This window comes from Mauremys mutica, chromosome 3 (assembly GCF_020497125.1).
Source record: "Mauremys mutica isolate MM-2020 ecotype Southern chromosome 3, ASM2049712v1, whole genome shotgun sequence".
Lineage (NCBI taxonomy): Eukaryota > Metazoa > Chordata > Testudines > Geoemydidae > Mauremys > Mauremys mutica.
Genome location: NC_059074.1, coordinates 137,248,775 through 137,274,272, shown reverse-complemented (window position 1 = coordinate 137,274,272; position 25,498 = coordinate 137,248,775). Strand labels below are relative to the sequence as shown.

The 25,498-nt window shown below is 41.1% G+C and overlaps 1 protein-coding gene across 8 annotated transcripts in view; it reads right to left on the bottom strand.

The window, feature by feature from the left end:
* The window catches only part of FMN2 (formin 2), a 248,375-nt gene extending 225,772 nt beyond the window's left edge, over positions 1-22,603 (bottom strand). For 6 of the 8 annotated variants that reach the window (XM_045011692.1, XM_045011695.1, XM_045011694.1 and 3 more), the window contains exons 1-2: positions 22,223-22,397; positions 13,280-15,295 (exon numbers count right to left, since the gene is read on the bottom strand). In XM_045011692.1, the coding sequence (XP_044867627.1) occupies positions 13,280-15,221 (1,942 nt within the window). In that variant the 5' untranslated portion in view covers positions 15,222-15,295; positions 22,223-22,397. Of the gene's footprint in view, positions 1-13,279; positions 15,296-22,222; positions 22,398-22,434 lie in introns of those variants that run through there. The other 2 variants (XM_045011693.1, XM_045011699.1) reach the window with 2 other exon arrangements.
* Between the last annotated feature and the right edge of the window lie 2,895 nt (positions 22,604-25,498).

Genomic DNA, 25,498 nt, shown 5'->3' with positions numbered 1-25,498 from the left:
TCTTTTAACAGTAGTTTTAAACTGTGTTTAAGATTGATACTGCTAACCTGGTTCTCAACCCGAGGGGGATGAAGCCAGTCTCTTCAAATGCACACGGTTTCAAAATGAACACAATTTGGGTGCTGCCGTATACTCCAAAAAAACTCCACGGAATGTGTTGAATAACCATAGTTGCTGGTTTTTCAACCAATATTATCCATGACCTGGATATACAATATGTGGGCACAGCACCTGCAACCACTCATCATAAAAACTCAGGTTCTGTGTCTTATTTACAAATCCCTATCCCTACTGGTTCCTATAGGCTTATCAAGACCTTGAATAAATTTATTCACAAGGAACTAATTCAGTCATACACATTGTAACATGGCATAGCATAACAACAGTACACTCTCTTTTACAGCACAAGCCAGGTTATATTGGTTTTCCCTGGGACCTTGCTTTGTCGCCAGTACTATTCCTGTATTATTCTAATGCAGACTCCAAGAATGCGGTACAGAATCTTTTAGAACATAGCCACTCCAAAATTAGAGAAGAGTCCCAGGATCAGTTCCCATTTTATCCATGTGATCATTAATAAGTATTTGTATGCAAGAACAAAATATTTCCTCTGGTTTTAAAAGTACAGGCAACACTCACATCTCTGGCAACTCTTATGTTGATTTTCCAGGTCCTCAGTAGCTCTCAGCAAGCTGTTTCATTCTGCTCAATGGTATACTATTATTTCTGTGGTAATTTCTGGTGGGAAACCTGCATTCCTTGCCAAGTTCTCACATGTCAGAAACCCGCAGTTGAGTCTGTCTAGTCTTATAAAGTCATTCTGATGCCTCTTGGGAAGGTGTTACTGAGGGTTTCCTTTGTTGGTGCAGATTGTAATATTGGTCTTTATAATCCAACATAGTAAAACTGCTCCATTTAAAATTGTTGCACATTTCATTTGCCATTTAAAAAACAACAAAAAAAAAGTCTGGATCCATCTCTACCAGAAAATACATTTTCAAGTCAGTGAGATTCTTGTTTATAGCACCAGCCCCAACTTGAGGTTTTGTACAGTCACAAATCCACCAGTTACATATTGTTTCATTCTGTTGGGAGTGATACAGGACACTAACACCAGTTTAATTAGATCTGCTATTTACTTGGAGTATCTCCAAGTTTTAATTTCAAAACATTTTTATATCATGTCTTTGTGAGGTTTCAGTTGTATAGTTAAAAACCTTTTCATAACTCTCATTACTCTATTTTCTCTCTGGTACAGGCAAAAATACTGCTTTTCTCCTCATCACCTATAGCATCAGTGGATCATTTTCATTCACATGTAACTTTCCTCAGTGGATGCACAGGAAAAGAAATGTAAAGCAATGAGCCGTGGCCTCAGATCCATAGCACTCAGTATAGCTGAAAAGGAGTCATGTCCCCACTTCATACACAGAGCAAAACAAATATTTCAAACACTGGCATCTTCCTTCTCTTTAATTGCTCCCCAATTCCTGGCTCTGAAATTTCTTTTCAAAACTTACTGGGGAGTGGGAAGTAATTTGTTCTCTCTTAGACATTTATAATATCTATATTGATTAGTACAATCAAACAAAAAAGATCATACAAAATGACATTGACATTGTGGATTCCAAAGTTTCTGGGCTATTTCACTTATGATGGTCCTAATGGATGAGACCATCTACTTTAGTGACTTGTCTCTGACAGTGACCAATACATGATACTTCTGAGAAAGGGGCAAGAAACCTGATAATAGACTATTATGGAACCAATGGGAGAAGTTTTGTCCCAGCCTCAAGCAGTTGGTTGTTTTATGTTTCACTGAAGCTTTATTCTCCATTCAGTGATATCTGTGACACTGGACTCCAAGAAAGAAAAGATAGAGGGGAGGGTTTTTCCCCCCTTTCCTCTAAGTTAAAAAGCAAGGGGATGATATGGAAGAGGCCTGCTGAGTTTCCCTTCACTCCTGGAAAGCTCCTGATTTCCCTGCTCTCTCCCAGTCAGAAGCGCAGGAGTCTGAATCACCTGGTGAAACAAAGGACTAAAACAGGATCTGGGGTGGATCCTGTACCCACAAATACTCCTAGTGCATGTGGTCACTACTGGGTGGTTCCAGTCTGTGGCCAGAGGTTAGAAGTATGTAGGTAGACTCAGAGCATCTCATCCCAACTTCCTGCGTGACCAGAGAAGAGAATGTGTTACACTTTCACAGGAGGAGCAGGGCTGAAGGAACAGCAACAGTGGCAGAGAAGGGGCCGGATGTGGCCTCTAGGACTGTAGCTCTCGGGGAGGGGTTGGTGGACATGAAATAGACCTCCAAGAGGGAGACAGAGTCTCCCCACAAAGCAAGCAGGACCCTCAGGGCTGCTCCTGCCTGTGGCTCCTGCTGGGTCTGTGATATTGTTAATGGAGTTAACCTGGAATTTTCCACGGTTTGGCTAAGACAACACATTCCCTTCTCCCCACCCTTCACCTCAGTGTCCGAGTTTCTCCCAGGCTGTATTTATATTTGAGTTTCACAGGGATTCCAAGGCACCTACAGTGTCTAGTAAAAGTCTTTATTTTTATTGACCTTTACAGCGTGCCCATCACTAGCAGGGAAACAGGAGGAGAAAATTTAAATGATTTTTCAATTGAAAAGGAAAAATGCGCCAAAGTAACAATGCATAAATATGCAAATTGTGCAGTTGCATGATTTGCACTTCTTGCCCTTCAAGAATGTTCAATGCCTCCTTTCTATGTACAATTTACATAATAATAAATATGGCTGACTGTTTGAAAATGTGCCCAAGTTGCCCTGCTGCAACACCCATACACTTGGAAAAAAATTATTCAATTTAGATATCCTGGTTTCAAATGATGCCATCTTGTTCACACATACAGTAAGCCAGTCTTTTACAGGGGCTAGTACTGGATTTTGCCAGGAGCCTTTATACACAATATTTCTAATGCAATCCATTTTTTTTTAAATTTTAATAAAAATCTTGAAAATATTAATACTTGTATTTACTAATGCACCTACTATGCCCTCTACTTCCTAATTGCTTATATACCTGGACTAGCCAGTGTTTCAACCTCGCACTGTAAAGTGCACCAAAATACATTTTTAGTTATTGTCTGTGGGCCATATCCACAACACTGGGACCTAAATTACTCCGGATCAACACCACATTTCTTAACATAGCCAATAGGTATTTATACAAAGAGTGAAGGGAGAATATGGCCCTTATAGCACATAGCAACAAGCTTTCAGTTACCAAAGTTACTGTTGCATTCAGGAGGGAAACATGATTTTCAGCCGCATTGCTTTTTCCACCCTTTATTTGACCATTTGTTCATACAGATGCCTGACACCCTCCACCCCAATAACTATCACAAATTAGTGAGCACCTATATTACTTAAAAAATACTTACTTACTCCATGCCCAACTTGCTGAATTGGGGCCTTACAGTTTGTACACTGACATAACCAAGTATTTCCTTCAATTATCTCCATTATCTATACTATCCTTTTAAAAACAAAACACACACACACACACACACACACAAAACCCCCCACCACTTCTTGCAAAATGACATAAGTCTAGCAAATCTGTTATGAAGATGCTAGTCTTCTCTGGCATATGACTATTAATGAGTTTATTCCTTATTTTTTAATGTGAATTAGTGAGAAATACGATTTTCCTGGATGGTTACTAGCATATAGGAATGTATCCAAGTATCCATTTTACTGTAGCACTGAGTTATCTTTTGCACGGATATCTTTTCTTATGAATGGAAGTTTAGGAGAGGATGTGTTAACTCTCTCTATTGCACTTTCACCTAACTCTCCCCCCGCAAATAGCATTCTATCCATTATAAAAAGCGACAGAGTCCTGTGGCTTATAAGGTGCCACAGAACTCTCTGTCGCTTTTTACAGATCCAGGCTAACACGGCTACCCCTCTGATACTTTCTATCCATTATGTTTCTTTTGTGGACAAACTAAGAGGCAGTTAACATATCCAGACCTCAGCATCAAATATGCCACAGACATAGGCGGCAGGTTTGTATAATTTTTGGTGGGGCCCAAAATGGTGGTGCCCCACCGCTCCCGCCCTGCAAGCAGATATAAAATGAAGCTACAACGTGTCAGTGCCACAAGATTACAAGGGTCAATTAAAAGTGGAAAGTCAGAAGCAGCACTTGCCTACTTCAATATACAGTATTATATTTTGTTGCACCTGTTGTGATGAAGTGGGAATGTTCTTAATATTTTCTCTGAATACTGTGTGGGTGCCTCAGTTTCCCCTGCAAGATGCCAACTGAAGGTGTTGGGGACAAAGAGATCAGGTGGCCTCCTTGTCCGGAAGAGAGACAGAGGCCAGAGGAGGGAGTGTCAGTTTGGAGCTGGCTGGGGAAATGGGGAGAGACCCAGAACTTGGTTCTGGGCTCCCCACCCCCCAAGATGGACCTGACAGAGGGGTTCTGTTTTCTGTACCAACAAGCTCTGTTTAAACTGTGTTCCTGTCATCTAATAAACCTTCTGTTTTACTGTCTGGCTGAGAGTCACATCTGACTGCGGAGTTGGGGTGCAGGGCCCTCTGGTTGCCCCAGGACCAGCCTGGGCAGACTCACTTTGGAAAGTGCATGATGTGGAAGGGCATGCTGATTGCTCCGAGGTCAGACCCAGGAAGGTGTAAGCTTCTTGCCCTGGAGACAGTATGCTCCGAGAGAGGAGGCTCCCCCAGAGTCCTGACTGGCTTTGTATGGAGTTGTTCCAAAGCATCACAGCATCCCCTTCCACACCGTGCACTTCCCAGAAGTCCGCACAGGCACTGACACTCCCTCCTCTGGCCTTTGTCTTTTTTCCAGGCATTAGGAGGCCACCCGATTTCTCTGTTTTCCAACACCTTCAGTTGGCACCTTGCAGGGGAAACTGATTTGGGAGAAATGAAGTAAAAGCCGCCCAAACCGAGCTTGAGCACTCCTGAATTTTGAGGTGTTCAAATCTGGAAGGCAGGTGCTGGGGGTGGGAGAGGGCTGTGGGCTCCATGGGGGAGCTTGGCAGCAACTGTCTGGAGCTGCATGGAGCCAGACACGCTGGTCTGAGTGGCACAGTAAGCGGTTTGGGGGTTGGACAAGAGGTAGGGGGTTCCGGGGGGCACTCAAGGGACAAGGAGCAGGGGCTGGGATTTAAAAGGGACTCAAGGGACAAGGAGCCGCGGCTGGGATTTAAAAGGCTCTGGGCTCCCCGCCGCAGCGGGCAGCCCAGAGCCCTCTGATTCCCGGCCGGGGCTGGGATTTAAAAGGCTCTGGGCTCCCCGCCGCAGCGGGCAGCCCAGAGCCCTCTGATTCCCGGCCGCGGCTGGGATTTAAAAGGCTCTGGGCTGCCGGCAGCGCAGAGCAGGGGAGAAACCTAGCTCCAAATATTGCTGGAGCAGAGCCCCTGTCTGTGAATATTCCTGGGGCTAAAGCCCCAGGAGCCCATATAAGTTGGCGCCCATGGCCACAGAATCAAAGCTTCCTCCTATAGTTAAATCCTACAGAATGCTATCCTTTTCCAAGTACTCAGACTAGATGCAGAGAGCTGGCAGTTCAGGAAAATTACTTCAAACCCGGGGACTGAAGCCTCCTTATTTTCACTGCCAAGCTAGGAGTGCCTTATGACAGCAAAAGCTGTATTTTCTGGGATCAGACAACAGCACAGAAATTGTTGGGGGTGGGAAGAGAAAAACTTGCTTGAAGAAGGTTCTGAGATGCAAGAAGACTAGTTAAAGTTGCACAGCCTCATTATACCGGGATATAGATCTCAATAGCTGGCTTGTAAATATTTTCTTGTTATTTGTTGTGTTTTGCTTTGCTTCCACCCCAAAATGGAGGACATTCATCACAAATGACAACCTGACTATAAAGACTTATTCATGGTTCTTTCAGAATAATAACTCTCACGTAAATGCAGGGGGAAAAGATCAAGGGAGTTGCTAAATGCTGTGCTTACAAAACATGTACTATTAAGATTGAACGTTAGTTGAGAAAAATCTATTACAACATATCACATTTTCTAATGTAATTTAATGCTCACCTATATAGCCATATGACTTTCATAGATATAAATTTGATTTTCACTGTGCGACTATAAAAAAAATTCATTAAGGCAACATTTTACTTTAACTTAATGAATGATTCCTTTAGAGAATCAGGATAAAAAAAATCACTAGGTCCAACAGTTAAAACTAGCACTTGACAGATGAGGGTCATAAAAATCAAATGTTTTTTTGGAGAAGGGATTGTATCTCCTTGAATTATTGTATAAGAGCTAGCACAACTGGGGCCCAAAACTACCTGGGACCTTATTGGACTACTGCATAACTAATAAGATAAAATACATCAATATGAACAAAGGCACTTTGGATCAAAGTCATTGCAAGTTGCACGACAAATTCAGAAACCCAACAGCCTGAACTCAGGTCTTGGCAGGTAAATGGCCCCTTAGCTGAATCAACAGAATATTTTTGTAAGCCTACATATTTGGTTTAATTATTTGGGATTTCATTTTTTTTTATTTAAAGGAAAGAAAAATAAAAAGGAAATAGCCCTTTCAGTTTCCTCTGATGGCCCAGTCTACTCATACTAGAACATGCAAAGCTAATCCTTAAGAATGCCTAGGTCAGGCCACTTGCTCACTACTTCCATCTCAGCGGAGTAATGGATACCTTGCATGCTGTACAGTAGTATGCAGGATGGTTCACTCTCTACATGATACACCCTGTGTAGCAAAAAAACAGTAGGCACTGAAAACAGGTGGACAAAGACCTAAGGAGCGAAACCTCACACAAACTCCTGAAAGAAAGCTAAGCAACTATTTCAACTCTAGTCCAGGAGTATCTGCCCTTACTTAGTTTTGACTAGGTGCTTGATGCTATTCTAGTCCCATGTCACTCCAACAGTAAGTGAGACAGTCTGTCAAATCTTTTGTTTCAGGGGCCTTGTGAACATTTTTTTTAAATGAGGACAAGTAAGGGGGAAGGTTTGCCCCCAAGTAGCGCTCCAAAGTTCTCTCAGTTACAGTGAATCATTAACACAATTGGTTCCCCGACACCCTTAAAACTCTCAGCATTGCCCTGATGCACACAGCTTTAATCACAAACAGACCTGATGGCAAGAACGTCTCATACACACTCCCCCTGCCAACATCCCTTGTGGCTGCAGACTAGCTAGCTGTTTCAATGGGACCTGTGGCCTAAGTATTTGTTAATGAAATAAAAGCAAAAAACTGTAAGGAGTTATCTTGGATAAGTTTCTAATAAATCATTAAAAAAATCCACCCAAATGCCAGAGTTAGATTCCCAAATTTGCCAGCTAAAAACAAAAACCTGGGTAATCACAATGAGAAATACCTATGCACATTTATTACCCCCTTCAGCACCAGCCCTATTTCTGAGGTGGCAGAGCTCACATTAGAGTGGTGGGGGCTGGTGCAGAACACAGAGCCAAACTGTGAGCTGAGTTACAGCACTGTACAATTTAATATTTTCAACAGCTTTACACCATTGCAGTTAAGATTAGAATCTGGCCCACAACATACAAGCAGTGTGAAATATTCCCAGAAGCCCTTTCCAATGCCAGATACGCCTTTGTTTTTAATCAATATTGGTGTGTTTGTGTGTGTGCGCATGAGTGCTTTTACTTCAGAAAGTAGGCTTTCCCCTACCCACAAAAAAGCCCTAAGATTAACAACAAACCTTTTAAGAAAAAATATATCTCTAAATAAAATAGTCAAATTTCTTGTATCAATATTTCATTAAAAGTAGTAAAACAAAATTAGATCCAGTCAGTGTCATTTCATGTAATTATTCACATTTGAATAGTCAGGTTCTCTCTTTAAACAAGCACTAAAGCAGTCAAGCATGTGATCTTCTTTAATGACTAGTTCTAGCCAGTTACAGTACACCAAGGATATAATAGAGCCGGTGTCTCATACATACATAGATCCAAGTCGAATGGTCTGGTTTTAATACACCTATTATAGCTCTGATCTCATTTCCCCACCACCACTCTTTTTTACCCTCCCAATAAACACCTCACCACTCAACCTGAACAATTAGTTTCTAGCTTACCCAAAAGCAGGCTGTGTTTCAGGTCTAGCTCCTCAAAAAGAAAGTCATGTGAGGAAATATAATTGCAGAGTCATTTCAATCTTACAGTTCTAATGAAGATTCAGACAAATAGTGATCAGGAAACCTAGAACTATTTGGGTAGCATTACATTACTGAAGTTGTAAAAGGACTGTACATCCCAGAATCCCCCAAATGTACAGTTTTGAAACAAAAATGTTAGGGTAACACATTAGTGCTGCATTAGTATTTATTTCATGAGCCTCATCACTGTCCTTTTTCAAACACATATGATAGCTAAACTATCGGTGATTGGTTTTGCATTTCTTTTTCTTGATAAAGGACACATTTTATGTTACTGCTGACAAACAACACTTACAATTTACCAATAGCTTTTAGAGCCCAAAATATCATTAGTGTTATAAACACATTTTTCCTGATGTATATTTTTAAGTCCACATTGAGGATGTCATATGCAATAGAAAATACCTTGCAAAACAACAACATTATTTTGTGTACGTGCTCAGTAGCCTTCTGAAGCAAACAAACTTTATAAACATTTCAGACAAACAATCAAGGGACTCAGCTCCAAATTCTCATTTACACTCAGGTCCCTTTACAAGTGTCTGGCATTGTACAGAGGCCTTAAAGTGACATTACATTTACTGCCAGAGTGCTGTAAAGGAGCACTAGTGTAAAAGCAAATCAGGCTGTAAGCCCACAAAAGTGATTGCCTTCAGGGTTTTTTTTTTAATTATTGTTAATTATTCTGAGAGAGAGAGACAGAAAAAAAAAACATTTAAAAATGCATGTGTCTAATTCAAATGGATTCAGACAATTTAACAAGTACATTGCAGCCAGGCCAAACGCTGTTTTTTGTTTGTTTTGTTTTAAACAAAATTAGTTACCATTTGAAATGACTGAGTGAATCCCTAAGGATATGATTTTTAATAGAAAGCTTTACCAGCTCTTTTCCTATCAAATTTGCTATGGTTAATACTAGGATACATTCAGTTAATAAAAAAGGCCTTTATCAAAATTATTAGCTCTATGTCCATTATTCTAATGTTGGGGAGCAATGATTCCACTTTTCTACCACAAAATCTTTATTAATGTCAGGACAATAATTCAATAACATACTCAGAAACTGCAGGATCTGATTATTTTCATTTATGTTCTGCTCTAGTCCCCTTGGGATCACAAGTGAAAAATAATGCTCTCATTGCACATCACGTTGAAATCTAGACTCTTGTAGTTCCTGTTCCTACAATTTCAAACAGCTATCTGTTTAAAAAATGGATCCACTGTCTTAATTTCAGAATGATCTATAAACTAGTCTCCACAGTATGCCTAGTCAGTGCATCAAACTCCTGGTATTATGGTTTGTTTATAAAGAATTTAAGTGACAAAAATATGCAAACTTGCTTTCTTGGCAACCTATATTGCATATGTTTTCCTAAAGTGACACCTGACCACTAGCTATTTATTTTTAAACTATACTAAGAAAAGTTCCTTAAAATCAATTCTATCAAAAATTAGGGGGGAAAAAAAACAGAAAATGACTTATATTAGCATTACAATTTCAACTGCTCAGTACTATTTATGTCATGTGTTAGAACAGCCTTAAAACAGACCACATGAATCATTATAAAAATCACAGGGCACACAGCCTAAATACAATATACTGTAAACTAAGTCAGTCATGTGCTCACAACCTGCTGTCATTAAAATCAGTATCAGAAGTGATGTGGAATATTTGACTTGATTCTATATAGAATGCAGGATATTATGTACTGACTGCAACTGCTGCATAGCAAGAGGTAGTGCTCTAGACAAGATACTTAGATTTCAAAAAGACATAAGAAACCATAAAGATTGTTTGCTTAAAATCTATTCAGTAATCCCAATCCCTCAGCTGCACTTAAATTTTCTGGAAATAAAATATACTTTTTTTTTTCCCAACAAAAAGCACACACTTCAAGAGTCAGGGAGATACCATACTTTATTTCTATAAATGTTGCTGTGAAGGATGCTCAGTGGGAATATTTTTAGTACAAAGCAAGGGAAGCTTTTCTGCTACTATATGAGAGAATAGGGGCAGTTTCTGGGAAAGCTGATGTTACCTTTATTTCCCATTTTCTTTCACACCATTTGTTATTATTTACACTTTTCTGTCAATTTGCGGGCAATAAAAAGGACAATAGTGTGTTCTTTTACACATAAATTATAGTTCTAGTTCTTTTATTTTAAACATAACCATCCTGCATAACTTGAAAGGCATAATCACCCTCTGCTTGCAAAGACAGCTGGCATATGCATGCAAATGAGGGTCACAGTAATTTCCATGACAGAGCTACTGCTGCATTGGACACTACTCCTTTCACAATTACACTCTTTAAATTGTTGGAGACATAGGGAATAAAAAGTGCTTACAGGATGAGAAAAAAAATCTGTAAGAAATGAGAAGCTATCCATGGAAAAAGAGGACCTTAAAATAAACCAGAATATTTGAGTTTTTATCATAATTGAAATCTATTCTAAAAGCACAGCAATAAAGGGGAAAGAGGGAGAGAAAATTAGTGAAAACGTTTGTGGGATTTTTTTAAATTATAAAGCTTTATTATTAATACACTAGTGTTAGCAAGTACCGTATATATGCATTATTTGTTGGGAAAGGATTTAGAAACTCCAGTATAAAACAGAGGTGGCTCCAAAATGCAAAATTCTGATATGGGGAGATTTGAAATCAGATCCAAATTCTGCAGTGAAGATGGGGAGGGATTTGAAAATGGGCATTGATTCAATCTAATGTAGATGGGACGTGGAATTCAGATCAAGATTTGGGTTCTGATTCCAAAGTTCAGATGGAGGATTTTTGCTCAAGTCTACTGCTAAAAAAAAAAAAAAAAAAAAAAAGAAAAAGTACTTATTGAATTACAAAAATCATGACTAATACGTAATAGTTTAATCTGAGTAACACAAATCCAGGAGTACTGTGCTGTTCTACAAGAATAGCTAGTGAAAAGGACTAGAAACAAAAAGTTAAAGTGTCACATTGCACTATGAAAACTGAATGAAGTACAAAGGGTAAAGAAGGACCACAAATGGTAACACATGATGAAAAATAAGGTTATAATCTTGGCTATAAACAAGGAGATATTTTAGTTACCTTTTTATTAAAGAAACAGAATTGTTGATAGTAAAAATTATTTCCTTATATATGATTTTTTAAATCATGGCAATAGTTCTTTAAGAAAGCAAAATTAGACCCACTACTTTATAAAGGTGCTAAAAAAAGTACTCGCAGCATTTTTGCAAACAGTATTGAAAGATGTGTAAGTCAAAATCATGTATTCAGTATGACCTCCATCTCCTTCCAAAACTAGCCTAGTGTTAGCTTGTGTGTTTGATTGACTTAATCTTACAAAAGAATATTTGTGTAAACTTTGTTTGTAGTACTTAAGTATCTTATAACTTGCATAGTTTTCCAAAACATCAGAGATGTATTGAAAATTAGGCAACATATGTGACAGAAACGTGACACAGGAGTGATCTATTTGTTGAAGGCTCAACTTAAACAAAGACCAACCCCCCCACACACACACACTCCAAAAACAAAGAAGAAAATAAGGGGCAGTAAATACAGAACATTCCAATCAAACTGCATGCTATATTAGGCATTTCTAAGCTCTCTGACCAGGGCCAGCTCTAGGCACCAGCACTCCAAACATGTGCTTGGGGCTGCACTTTCTAAGGGGCGGCACTCTGGCTCTTTTTTTTTTTTTTTGGCTTGGGGCACAAAACCGGGAGCCAGTCCAGAGCAGAGGTGAGCTGCAGTGGTGGGGGTTGCAGGGAGGGCTGCAGGTACTGCTCCCCCCCAGTTCACCCCCGCCTCCTCCCCCGAGTGTGCCGCTGCTCCGCTTCTCCCCCACTCCCTCCGAGGCTTGCCGAAAAACAGCTGTTTCGTGTGGCAAGCCTGGGAGGGAGGGGGGAGAAGCGGAGTGGCGGCGGCACGCTCAGGGGAGCAGGCAGAGCCGAGGTGAGCTGCGGCGGTGGGGGGCGCAGGGAGGGCTGCAGGAAATAACCCGGGGGGGGCCAGAGGTACTGTTCCCCCCCAGTTCACCCTCACCTCCTCCCCCGAGTGCGCTGCTGCTCCCCTTCTCCCCGCTCCCTCCCAGGCAAGCCTGGGAAGGAGAGGTAGGAGGGGAAATGCAGCACACCCAGGGGAGGAGGCGGGGCCGGGGCAGAGTTGGGGCAGGGTGGGGCGGGGCTGGGGAGGTGCAGGAATTTTTTTTTGCTTGAGGTAGCAAAAAACTTGGAGCCGGCCCTGATTCTGACATAATGCTATAAGATGCCTAACAGGCAAGATCAGTGAATGCTTTCCTAAATACATTACACCTGAATGAGTTACACAACGTAGCCTGCATGGCAAACAGGCCAAAACCACCAAGTTTTACATCATGAGCTTTTAAAGTCTGTTTTCTGCAGTGTGGCCCTGCTTGAACTCCTGATTCCATTTTGACCACATGCCTCTTCTTGTAAGGGGAACTAATAGTGCTACTGTTAAATATGTAAATGTGTCTAACATCAAGTAGGTCCAACAGATCCACTATTTTGGAGAGGTTTAAAACTTGGAATAAGTAGATGCTGGCCAATCAATCTATATTGTGAGACTTGATGCATATTTACTGCATTTTACTTCATATTTGTACAGTGCCCAGCACAACTGAGTTCCAATCCCAACTGGGTCCTGTAGGCACCACTGCAACACAATACCTACACACACAGTAGAAAGTTTCTTTTCTGATCTTTCTACGTGCCCAGAGAGACAACTTACCTGCGGCAGAACATTTGAGAATAGTTTGCGACTATAAATTCTCAATATATTTAATACCCTTACCTGTGGGGAAATAGTAAAGCATTAAATGCTGATCCAGCAAATTAAGCCCTCAACCCTGCAAACACTTATGCATGTGCTTAATGTTATGCCTGTGTGTAGTCCCATTGACCACAGCGGGATCACTCGAATGCATAAAAAGCATGTGTGTTTGCAGGGTTGGGGCCTTAATTTGCACAGACAAGGTTTGAATCTAAATTCAGTACATGCTATTTTGCAGGTCTGAAATGTATACTTGTAAGATTTTCAACCAGAAAGTCACTTTACTAAACTTAATAAAAGTTACTCACCTGTAAAGACATTGGGAAAGGTATCAGTAGAAGCCTGGATCCCTGAGGATTTTCTTGAGTGAGTCAAAGGCTCTTTTGCTTCTTGCAATCTCTCCCTGGACCTCCTGTACTCCAAGAAGTCTGCAGAGCCAACCTTTTTAGATATTTCACCTTTGTGAACAGACAGCTCTTCTGTCCAGTCTGCTGATCGACTGAAATAACCAGCCAAACTGACGGACCTTTGCTTCTTGACTGATGCCTTCTCTTTTCTTTGGAAGGACTCACGTCTTCTCTTAAAAAGTGGGCTCTGGGATGGGGAAAGAGAAGGTGACTGATTGGGAGAACTCAGCTGCCTAGTTGTGGTTTTGATGTAACATGGGTTAATTAAGTAGGGCTTAAAGCATCGGGAACTGAGCTGAGGACTGCCCACTATCTCCCCAGATGACAAAGTGCCATTTTTCATTTCAGTAGAAACACCACTCTCCAGTGCCTCTTGGCTGGCTGATAGACTGTATTTGCTTTCCTGAGTCTCAGCAGCATGGTCATGGCCTGCATCTGAAAAATCATCATCTCTTCCAGAACCTGGGAAATCAACAGCTTGTACTTCACTAATTTTAGTCTCCGAATCTGCTGCTGGGAACAGAAAATGGAACACAGAACTGTCACTGTGAGACCCATTTTCTGTCACTGCTACATTTAAATGTGGGTAATCCTTGAGTTCACTAGCTACAGCATTCACTCCAGCCTCAAGATGTTCCTGTGCAGCAGCCCATAGCTTCTGTTCTTGTGTTTCAAATAAATGGTTACCAGCATACCCTGTGACATTTGCTGTATCTTTCAGTTCACTTTCAATTTCACTGACGGGAATGTTTTCTGTAATTTCAGATATTGCTGAGACAGCCTGCTCAGTTTCTGGGCTACTCTCTTTGTCACTGCTAGTCACTGAAAGAAACCGTTCAAGATCTAAGGGGGCTGCTTGAGAATTAGCCATGTGTGGGTCCATTGTTTTGGTGACATGCTCCTCAGTTCCAATGTTAATTGCCCCCTGCTGTTGCTGCAGTCTAATAGCTTGCTGGATATCAGAAAGCAAATCCTCTTGTTCTGTGGCTGAATGGAAACTGTATATATCCGTATCGGAGCCAGAGCTTGTCCTTTGTCCATCCTGCGCCTCTGCAGCAGCGGGGCGAGTTTCATTTGTAATTTCAAAATGCTCAACATCTGTATCCGAGAGACCCGCTTCATCTGCAGAAATGCTTATATCTGGAGTTTTGTTAATAATTGAATGAGCACTGTCCAGCTCCCCTGTATGCAAGGCCTGGCTTTCTAAAACATCCTCTCTTGAACTACTGGTCCCATCTTTAGCCTTGGACAGATTTTTCCTGATCCTCAGATTTGAAAACACTGAGGCCTTGGAGTCTGACTTACCCTTCTTTTTGCCAGATTCACCTTTACCATGCTTCCCCAGTCCCTTTTTGCTTCCTGCTCCCTTCTTTGTGCCTTCTGTATCCTTGGGCCCAGAAACATCCTCTCCTCCTTCACATACATCACCTGTATTTTTCTTTAGCTTCCCATCTTGGTTCCCCATGATTTTTAGCAATACGACCCCTTCAGAAATCAAGCCATGCTGCTGGATTTCATTCACTTGGCCTGCCGGCAAGCTCCTCTCTCGCAATCCAGGTTTGTTTTCAGGCAGTGGTGATGCAAGCGACGCAAATGCTTGCTGTGCCTCTCCCCCATCTGCTAGAGCTGCCTTTTTGCATAATATGCTGCTTGCACTGTGCTCTACTGGGACATGCTCAGTACAGCACTGAAAGCTGCAGACAGCTCCTTCCAATGGCTGCTCCTGACACAGTTGCTTTTTCACTGTGGATCTGCTACGTTCCTCTTTCTTTATAAAAGATTCTGTGAAAAGTGTTTCCTTTATAAGAGTTACTTCTTTTTCTACTGTTTGAATTGCTTGCATTGTAAGCTCAGGGGAGATCACAGGTCAGTTTGTCATCAAATAGCTATAATTTCAGGACTTCAAAGTTCAAATTCCTGGAAAAAGAAGAAGAAAAGTTAAATGAGAGGTACCATAATTACTCTGTCATTAACTAGAGGAATAAACTAGTAAGCCCCAAAAATACAAATATGCTGGTTTAATAATTTATAAAGTTCTTAAACATGTTACTTCAATATGCTACACGTGTATTTTACACATTTAGCTCATATGTACCATAAAGACAGTTAAATAAAAGTTATCCTTCTTAATAAAAAAAAGTCTCTCTAAAAAAAAAATAAAAAAGGTGTGTATGCAAAGTGCAAACCAATCCATTGAACAAACTTTCAAAGATATACATTGAATTTTGAGTGGGATATAGTATTAGTAAAATTACCATATAAAACAAACAGTTTGTATTCTGAGAAGGTACATATATAATTATTCTCAGGACAGTAAGCTCATCAATATTAAAACACACTACCATTGTTTCCTCTTATAAAAACATTTGATATGAAACAAATTAAATCAAACAGCACCAGCTAAATGCAACTCTGAAGTACAGGATACAGGTAAAGTGTTCCCCGTTCATATATCAATATTTTATAACAATTGGTTTAAACACTGCTGCTGGTTAGCTATTTTGAAATGACAAACAATATTTTATATAATCAGATTTTATTTTATTTTTCTGTTTCTAGTTCACATGTGTGAGTACATGCATTTTATTTTAAAAAATCCCTACTTTCAAAACAAATATAGTGAATTTTTTGCCTTTTTTTGGTGGGGGGAAGGTTGGAGGCGGGGAGAGAGGGGGGCTTTGTAATTATGGGATTAAATTCCATGAAGTAATTTAACTAAAATGGAAACAATGGGGCATAAGAACAAAGAAATTGCCAGACTGGATCAGCTCAGTGGACTCTGTAGTCCAGCATCCTGTTTCTGACAGCAGCAGCAATCGACACTTCAGATGAAGGTACAAAAAAAATAAAATAAAAAAAGACACCCATAGTGGGCAATTATGTAATTAGCTGCTCATAGGGGAAGATTCTTCCTAACACCTATCAGGTAGTAATTGGTTTATGTCTTGAAGGTAGATGTTCTCAGCCACACAAATATCTAATAATCTGGTATACTGCATTCAGTTTTGAGCCCCGCACTTTGGAAAGGATGTGGACAAATTGGAGAGAGTCCAGGGGAGGGAAACAAAAATTGTCAGGGGACATGACTTATGGGGAGAGGCTGAGGGGACTGGGCTTATTAAGTCTGCAGAAGAGAAGAGTGAGGAGGGATTTGATAGCAGCCTTCAACTACCTGAAGGGGTGGGGTTCCAAAGAGGATGGATCTAGCCTGTTCCCAGTGGTACTAGATGACAGAACAAGGAGCAATGGTCTCAAGTTGCAGTGGGGGAGGTCTAGGTTGGATATTAGGAAACACTATTTCACTAGGAGGGTGGTGAAGCACTGGAATGGGTTACCTTGGGAGGTGGTGAAATCTCCCTCCTCAGTGGTTTTTAAGGCCTGGCTTGATTTAGTTGGAGTTGGTCCTGCTTTCAGCAGGGGGTTGGACTAGATTGACCTCCTGAGGTCTCTTCGATTCTTAATCTTCTATGATCCTATAAATCATATTAAGCTTTTCGCCTCAGTGATGTACCTTGTATCAATGAGTTCTAAAAGATAATTATGTTGTATAAAAAGGAATTTCCTTTGATCAGTTTTAAACTAGTTGCCTTTCAGTTTCAATGGATGTCTTTGTTCTTGTATTGTGAGAATGGGTAAATAAGAGCTCACAATTTACCTTCTCTAAACTAAACAGCCCCACTCTTTCCAGTTTCTTCATGTGGAAGTCTTTCCATGTCCCTAATATTTCATTGCTCGTATCTGAAACGCCTCTATTTCTACCATTTTGGAACCATTTCTACTCTTTTGGAATTAGGGTGATCAAAACCAATAATAATATTCCAGGTAAGCACATGCCACTGATTTATATAGTCTTAACTAACATACATAACTGTATCTTATGCCAAATTTTCCCATTGTATTGTCCACCCTCTTTTCCCAATCATTTATAAATATTAGTACAGAACATCTTAAGGCACTTTTTCCCTCAGTTTATTGACCCTTTATTCCCACTTTTTGTTTTCTGCCTCTTAGACAATTTCTAATCTATGGTAGTACTTTACTGCCCACCCTATCACTACATACATTCCTTAACAGCCTCGTGACGAGATTTTTCAAAAGGCTTTTTTGACAGTTCAATTAAATTATGTGAACCAGTTCTCCTTCATCTACTCAATAAGCCTTACAGAAACTTAAAGCATAGTTTGAGAAGAGTTTCTATTCTAATATAGGGCTGAATTCGGCCTACACTGATTTTCTACAGGACTACTCAGCATGACTAAAAGTGACAGAATGTGACTCCTAGTAATTATAACAAGCATTCATAAGCCTGATCCTGCAAACACTTATACAAGTGCTTAACATTAATACTGCAAGCTGTCCCATTGAAGTCTGCCAGACTCTCGTAGGACTAACACATTACACTTGGTTCACAAAATCTTTTTTGAAAATATAGTATTAGCATGACTGACTAAAACTATTTAGATATATACACATACATGTGCTCAAATACTTGCAAGAACAAAAACACTCTCAGAACTGCACTTACATAAGTGATTGTGCTGATGCACAATGAACTAAACAGTCAGGTTTGTTGGAACAAAAAACTTTTTTCCTTACTAATTTTGTCCTTTTCTGTTTGCTAAACATTTTTTCTTTATGTCTCAGTGTGACTCCATATAAACCCAGGGCTCCATATTAGCAGTTCCCAAAACATGGTCCTAAGGTCACATTATTAAAAATCACAAGTCAGGAAATTTAAAATGGAAGTTTCCAACAACATCAGTTCTGTCACAATATGTATATGCCATATTGTCTACTCATGTTGTTTTGGGTTAAATGTGTACCTTAATATATCAGAGGGGTAGCCGTGTTAGTCTGGATCTGTAAAAGCAGCAAAGAGTCCTGTGGCACCTTATAGACTAACGGATGTATTGGAGCATAAGCTTTTGTGGGTGAATAGTGGGTATTCACCCACAAAAGCTCATGCTCCAAAATGTCTGTTAGTCTATAAGGTGCCACAGGACTCTTTGCTGCTTTTACCTTAATATACTCTGCCTTATGTCATAAAATGCATACCAGAAATGTTCACAAAACAAACAAAAAGAGTTAAGATACATTTAAAAAAAAAGCAATCAGTTTACAAGACTCATGCACCTTAGAAAAAATTAGTATGTCTGGAAATGACATATTAGGGAAACAGTCAGTTCTCCACTGCCATGTAATCCTCTATCACACACATTCATTCATTTTACTCAACTGACCCAACCCACCTAACCTTAAGTATCCCCAGTCATGGCTCCTGGGTAGGCTGCCCTCTTTGGGACTCTTTTCAAGTCCCTCAAGTGCACCTCTTACAACACCTCCCTGTGATGGGATCCCACGATCCAACCATTGCAATAGAGTCTCTAGGTTACACCTCCCTGGGTGCCTAGTTGGCCATAGAATCATAGAAAAATCAGGGTTGGAAGGGACCTCAGGAGGTGATCTAGTCCAACCTGCTGCTCAAAGCAGGACCAATCCCTAGACAGATTTTTGCCCCAGATCTCTAAGTGGCCCCCTCAAGGATTGAACTCACAACCCAGGGTTTAGCATGCCAATGCTCAAACCACTGAGCTATCCCTCCTCCATGTTACCTAGCAGGTCCAACCGGGCTTGGACCCTGCCAGAGTTCCCCGTGCAGGAGCCTGTGGTCAGTAACAGCATGCAGACACACAGAACAGAAGCAGTTTCTCCAAAACAATGTATGATTTATTTTGCTCAATCAGCATGCAGAGATTAGAAAAGTGGATTTTTAAGCAAAGAGACCTATACACATATTGCTTGGCATTCCCCTCACACACCTTGTCAGACATGACATAGCCTCAGTGTTCCCTCTTCTCTCTGGGAATCAAATTACAGCTGACTTGCTCCAGACCCTGGTTCTCAATCAACCTTTTCATGGGTCAGCCTCACAGCCTGCTCACACTTTCTCCCTTCCAGTTCCGCCAGGGCCACCTTTTAACCCATTAGGGTCTTATGATCTCAGATTTAGCCTTATGAAATAAAAAACATCTTAATCTAGATTGTGCCCAGTAGTTTCTTTCCCCAATTGAGGGCCCAGCCATTGTTGTCTTAAGGACTTTGAAGCAAGGTACCGGAGGCTGCCTTATTTGCATCACTGCATTACTCTTTCTGGGTTCCTTAACAACCCCACATTTTACAGCCTCCTTTGATTTGACTATTTACATTCAGGCAAGTAACAATACCAAACTGAACAGGGAAACAGGGTCATACATAATATTAGTGTGAAATAGTACAAATGTTTCCCCAATTTGTCACACCCTCAATTTACATTCTTAATGGAAATATATTGCTGAATTGTAGATTTAATAAACTGTATCTAGTAAAGATTTAAACAGGAACATAATTCCAGATTACCTTAAGGCCCTGATCCTGCAATTTGTAATATGAGGCTGGAACATAGCACCCATACAGAGCCACAGTGATTTCAGTGTGCCTCTGTGTGGGTGCAGCAGTCTGTCTGTGTGTTGTAAACTTCAGAATTAAGCCCTTAAATTAAGAATTCAAATGTTCTGATAGGGTCACCTGTAAGTGGACTAGAAGAATATTATTCTGACTAAAATTAAGATGGTTGATTTGTGTGGCGTTACAAGTTGTGTTAGTTGCCTGGAGGTGTAGGCTATTTAAATCAAAAGTATATTTTGCACAGTACCTTTAAAGCTGCCAAGTTGCAACACCCAAGATATTCATGTTTTATATAGTGAACACCACTTAACATACTGCAGTGCTATACCAGACTAGTGCACTGGAAATTAATTCCTTTAGTTTGATGGCTTGTTAGTACAGTTATTGTTATTTAGATCTTGGTGTACATTTTTTGCAATTTTTTGTGGGGGGGTCAACATTAAGGTTGGACACATGGTGTAAATTATGGGGGGGTGAGTGGTGAAGAATAAGGTAGAAAAAGATGGTTTTCAGCTGCTCTGACCCAGCTTCCCAAATTTCCAATCAGTGCTCACCCCAGACTTCACAGGAGCGACCCACATACACAAGGATCCAACTGTGCAGATCAGCTTCTAGACTGGGGCCTATAGAAGGGGTTACTGTATACTCTATGACATCAAAGAGATGTTTTCTATTTGCTCAAATATTCTATGTAGCTTTTATTTGAAAAACCACCACCACCAGTATTCTGGCTATTTATGCATGAAAATGGCTGCTTAATGGATCCAGGCGTCAAGAGATGAAATGCTAATTCATTAAATGGGCTCACATTGCCCTTTTATTAGTACACCATGGTGCATACCACCTAGAGCTATAATCTGATCACACACAGACCAGATAAACTTTTCTATGTTCATATGAATACATGGACCAATCCCCCTCTCACCCTCTCCAATAATAAAAAAAAAAATAGCTTACATACTCTTGCAAAATGTGCTTGAATTCTCCCTGTATCTGACATAAATCCTGATCCTACAATCAGTTCCATTTATGCTCACTCAGATCTGATCGCAGGACTAGAGTAATGAACAGGACGTGTGGGGTCAGTTTGCATCATTATACCACAGCATCCTAATTCATATCCACAACAGGGAAGTTAAGTTTCATTCAGATCACAGCTAGTGGAGTTTCACCACCAGCAAGGCAATTTGAGGCAGTTTTGCTCCCTCACTAGAGCAACTTGGCAAAAATGAAAGTTGGCCTTGGGACCTGCAGCTTTTTTGGAAATACTAGTAATAATAAAGAAAAATAGTAACTTTATAGTTGTAAATTATTAACTAAATTATAATAAAGATTGTCTGTCAATTTAGTATAGAATCATTAGTCAATTCTCCCAAGTGCCTGCCTATTTAAAACAGGCCAATATCCCTGAGTATTGTGTTAGTTATATTGAAAATTTCCTCAGCTATCCACACTTTGGCCCCAATCTTGCCACAAGAATTGTACAGGAAAATCCCGGCACCACTCAGAGCCATGCTGATCTCAATGGGGTTGCCCGGAGGTTCAGGGATGTACCAGCACAATTCTTTTTGTGGGACAGGGGCCTTAGACAAAGCGAGACTACCTACAGAAGTAGAGTTACGCATGTATATAAGTGTTTGAAGGATCAGAGCCTTATTCACTGCTCTGCATTCATCAGTACGTGTGGATAGTCAAGTTCATTATACTGTATCCACCAAACAACTAGCTCTGTTTATTGCCTTCAAGACACAGCAAGGTGTAAAAATGGCAGTTTTAGGATAAGTTACCATGAAAGTGATTGGGTGAAATGCTTTCACTGAATATTTGGTATGATCTGCATACATTACATGGTGTCAACAAAAGTATAAAATCCTTTACAAAACAAATTCCAATCACTGTTTTCATTTATCAGGCACAACATAAAACTGAGCAAAAACATAAAACTAAAATCAATAATGGCTAAAAGGCATCATAGCCCAAAACAAATGTCTAGGATCAGGGAGTAAACTATATTACAATGCAGAGAGAGAAAGGATACACAGTCATACTCTGCAACAGGGAAAAAAAAACCTCTCTCAGGAAGTCACAAAGAATCTTTAGCCTTACAGGAAGATTGCCAAATTTTAAGATTAGTTCTAATTTGATTTTAATTTAGAAGTGCCAAAAAGGTCAAAAACACTTCAACAAAAGCCCAAGGTCAGTCTCCAATGCTGCCTGCCTCATTGAACATTTGTAATCAGCCATACTAGTGAATGAAAACAGAATATAGCATAGGTGTAGATAACAGATATCCTAATACAGCAGCAATAACCTTCTGATCTGCTCACCCCTCCTAAAAAGCTCAGAAGAAGCTTGCAACAGTGCACAGAACAGAATAAAAAATGGAGGTTTAAAACTTACAACTCTAGATGCATTTTCTCTGCACTCTCAGATGCATCTTGAATCAAGATGTATTTATTTTGGAAAAGCAAATCATTATTAGTGTTAGCAACAGCAGCATCACTGCTGTTACTCTAGCTTGTCCTCTCAGCTACCACTCAGCACAGCCCTGCTGCTTACTCAGCTCCCAACTAGGAACAGGAAGAGCCACAGGCAGCTTTGATTTCACTCACCTGAGGCAGGTCTTGAGTTTCCTGGAACAAAGCCAAAGCAGAGCAGCTCTTTACCCAGAGGTGGGGAAATCAGTAGGGAGGAGAACAAAAGCAGCAGGATCCCCTTGGCACTCCACTTTGAACATGCTGCCTGCCCTCTAACCACATGATGGCTCACAGCTGGCAGAGACATGAGTTGGAGGAAGAGAGAGCTACAGCTAGGGGAGATTATAGTCAGTGTAGGGTCATAGAGCTTTGTGGGGACCTCTAATGGACTGTGTTGGGAGCTGAGAGTTGCTTTATGATTATTTACTTTAGCAACAGTTGTTGGTTAAGACTGTATAGAGTAGTGATAATAAGGCATCATTTGACATTAAAAATACATATTGAAAATGTTTAATATAAATGTGGATTTTTAAGCAATCAGTGCTTTAGGCCCTAATCCTGCAATAAACTCTAGGCAGCAGACCTCTGTACCCATGAGTTATTCACTGCAGGACTGGGGCCTTTACTAGTAAAATTCCCAGTGCAGAGAAACCACAAGAATGTCTAGAACAAACAGGTGGAAGGAGCTAGCTAACCAGCAGTGACAGTGTGGTTAATAGTATGGTGAAACCCTTAGCACCTAACAATACAGCCTGCATGAAAATAGAACATAAGAGGAAACTACAGGGCTTGGTTTAGTTATTGAACACTCAGGGCCAGAGCAACTAATCGGCCCAGTGCTCTCAGTATGGGTATATATCATGTACAGTAGGTAGAAACATCACCTCACACACCTGAAGACTGAGTAGCAGATGGGCATCTACTTCAGGAACTGAAAACAGACAGTTCTCACCAAGAGAGACCTGCCCATTCCAGCTATGGGCAAGTGAGGTGTCCCTTACTCTTCTTTTAGCATCTGTGTTGGGGGACCCTGGCTGATCCCTCTTTTCGGATAGCTGTGAAGAAAGTACTGTACCACTGACACTTAGAAATGTGGTTGTGGCGGGGCCTGGCCACCACTGCTGGTTGGCTGATTGAGGGTCCTTATTCCCTGAAGCAGTGGGCCCTCTAGGAAAGGACTCCCCCTGACACACCAGCAGGAGATGCTCTACATAGAGATTCTTGCCACCTCCACCACAGCTGAGGGCTCTGTTAGGGTAGTAGGGAGATAGTAGGGGTGAAGACCCTACACACAGGATGCTCTGCTGAGAAGGCAGGGGGGTGGCAGGCGGGACCCTCCCTCCACACATAGCTCTATGTCATGAGGATGAGTGGGGTCAATGGGCCTCGTCCTTCATATACAAGAGTCTGCTGAGTGGCAGCAGGCAAGGAGCTCACAGTTGCTCAGGTTCTGTCTGGCTGGGAGCTTCCATCCTTAGCCAGATGCTCCCTATCTTCAGGCAGGATGGGTTCTGATTTGGAAGGAATGAGAATCTGTCTCTCTTTAGAGGACAGACTCCTTTCCAGGACCTGTATGGTAGAGAGTGCAGTGGGTGTCTTTGACTTAGCCTCTCAATAATATATACAGTTAATCGGGTGATTGGTGGAAAGAAGCAGACATTAACAGTGTACTTATTTTTATAATGTAAAGGCAATTGGATGCCACAACTGAGGAGCGTACAATTGCCTAGACAGAATATAAAGAGAGAATGATCAAAATAGCCATTAACTGCCTCTGGGAAAATGTCACCTACTCCATCCTCAAGAAGACATTGAGGAGTTTGTATACTGAACAAAACTGACACAATAAAAAACAATTAATTATGGGTTCTGATTCTCCTTTTCTGCCTCTGCCCAATATGTCTTGAGGGGAAGCAACTGAGACCCTCTAGCCCTGGCACCTGCTGGATTCAAGGGGGAATTGAACATCTGCATAATTCCATGCTGTACAAAACTCAGGTCCACTCTGGAGTTAAAGAAAACCAGGAAGTTCCCATCCATAAAGAGACTTGAATTTACCAATATTTTTAAACAAACCTTTCTTTTGTGACAGCATACAATGGGTCAAAATGTCAGTTATTCCATTATTGTGCTTCTGACAGCCACAAAGGAAGAAGATGGGAGCAAAGGTGACTATAATCTGGAGCCCTGGCTCCCGGGCATAAGTTAGAGCATGTTCAGGACTTCTCTAACTTCCTTTCTGCTTTCCATGCCCCCAGTGAGTCCTAAGAAGCAGAGAATAGCTGTATTGCAAAGCACTTTTGTCATGTCTGGACACATTCATTGTAGGGCAGGGCACTCCACCCCTGACTGTCCCAGCAACTGGGAACAGGGCCAGCATTGAGCCCTTATGCCAATTCTAAATTGGTTGGGGAAGCCCTCTGCAGAGATGATATTATCAGGGAACTACGTTTGCCCCACTGAAGGCCCCTTTATGCTACTAGAACAGTGCCTGAGGTTTTTAGTGCTTTGAGATAGGGCTGCTTTTGTGGCTCTTCAGCCGCTAGCAGCACCACTTCCCTGCCAGAGGTATGTGCACTTGACGAGTGGAAGGAGGAGGAGAGTGTGAGAACTCCACACTGATTGGGTTTGGAGAATGTGGGTCAGGGCAGTGGAAGTCACATGAAAGGGGAAAGTTGAGCTTGCTGTATCCTCCCTTGGGTGCTACTACCCGTGAGATTTGCCTGAATTTTTCTTCTCCTCCGATGGGTCGTGCCCCACGGGTTTAGAAACACTGTTCGAGGTGTTCCTAAATGTGTTATCATGCAAGGAGCTACATCAGCGGTTTTCTAACTTTTTGAGCTGAGTTACAATTTTTGGTTGCACCCCCGCCCCCAACCCAGACAAACATAGATACATGGAAAAGTATGCTTGATAACCTACTCATAAACCTAACAGAGACCTTAACAACAACTGTAATTAAATTAACTACACTTGTAAGTTTCAAATACACAAATACTTACAAATGGTACAGCCAAGGCTTCCTCAGCAGTGGGCTGTTTCTACTGTGCAGCCAAGCTGCACCGCGAGGGTAGGGCCAATACCTGCCACTCTCCCCCTGCCCCCTCAGGTTTTCAGGCTGGGGGAAGGTGCATGTGACAGTCTCTGGGGGCAGAGCCAGCACTGGGCGCAAAGGCTGCTGGGAGCGGAAATCCACGTG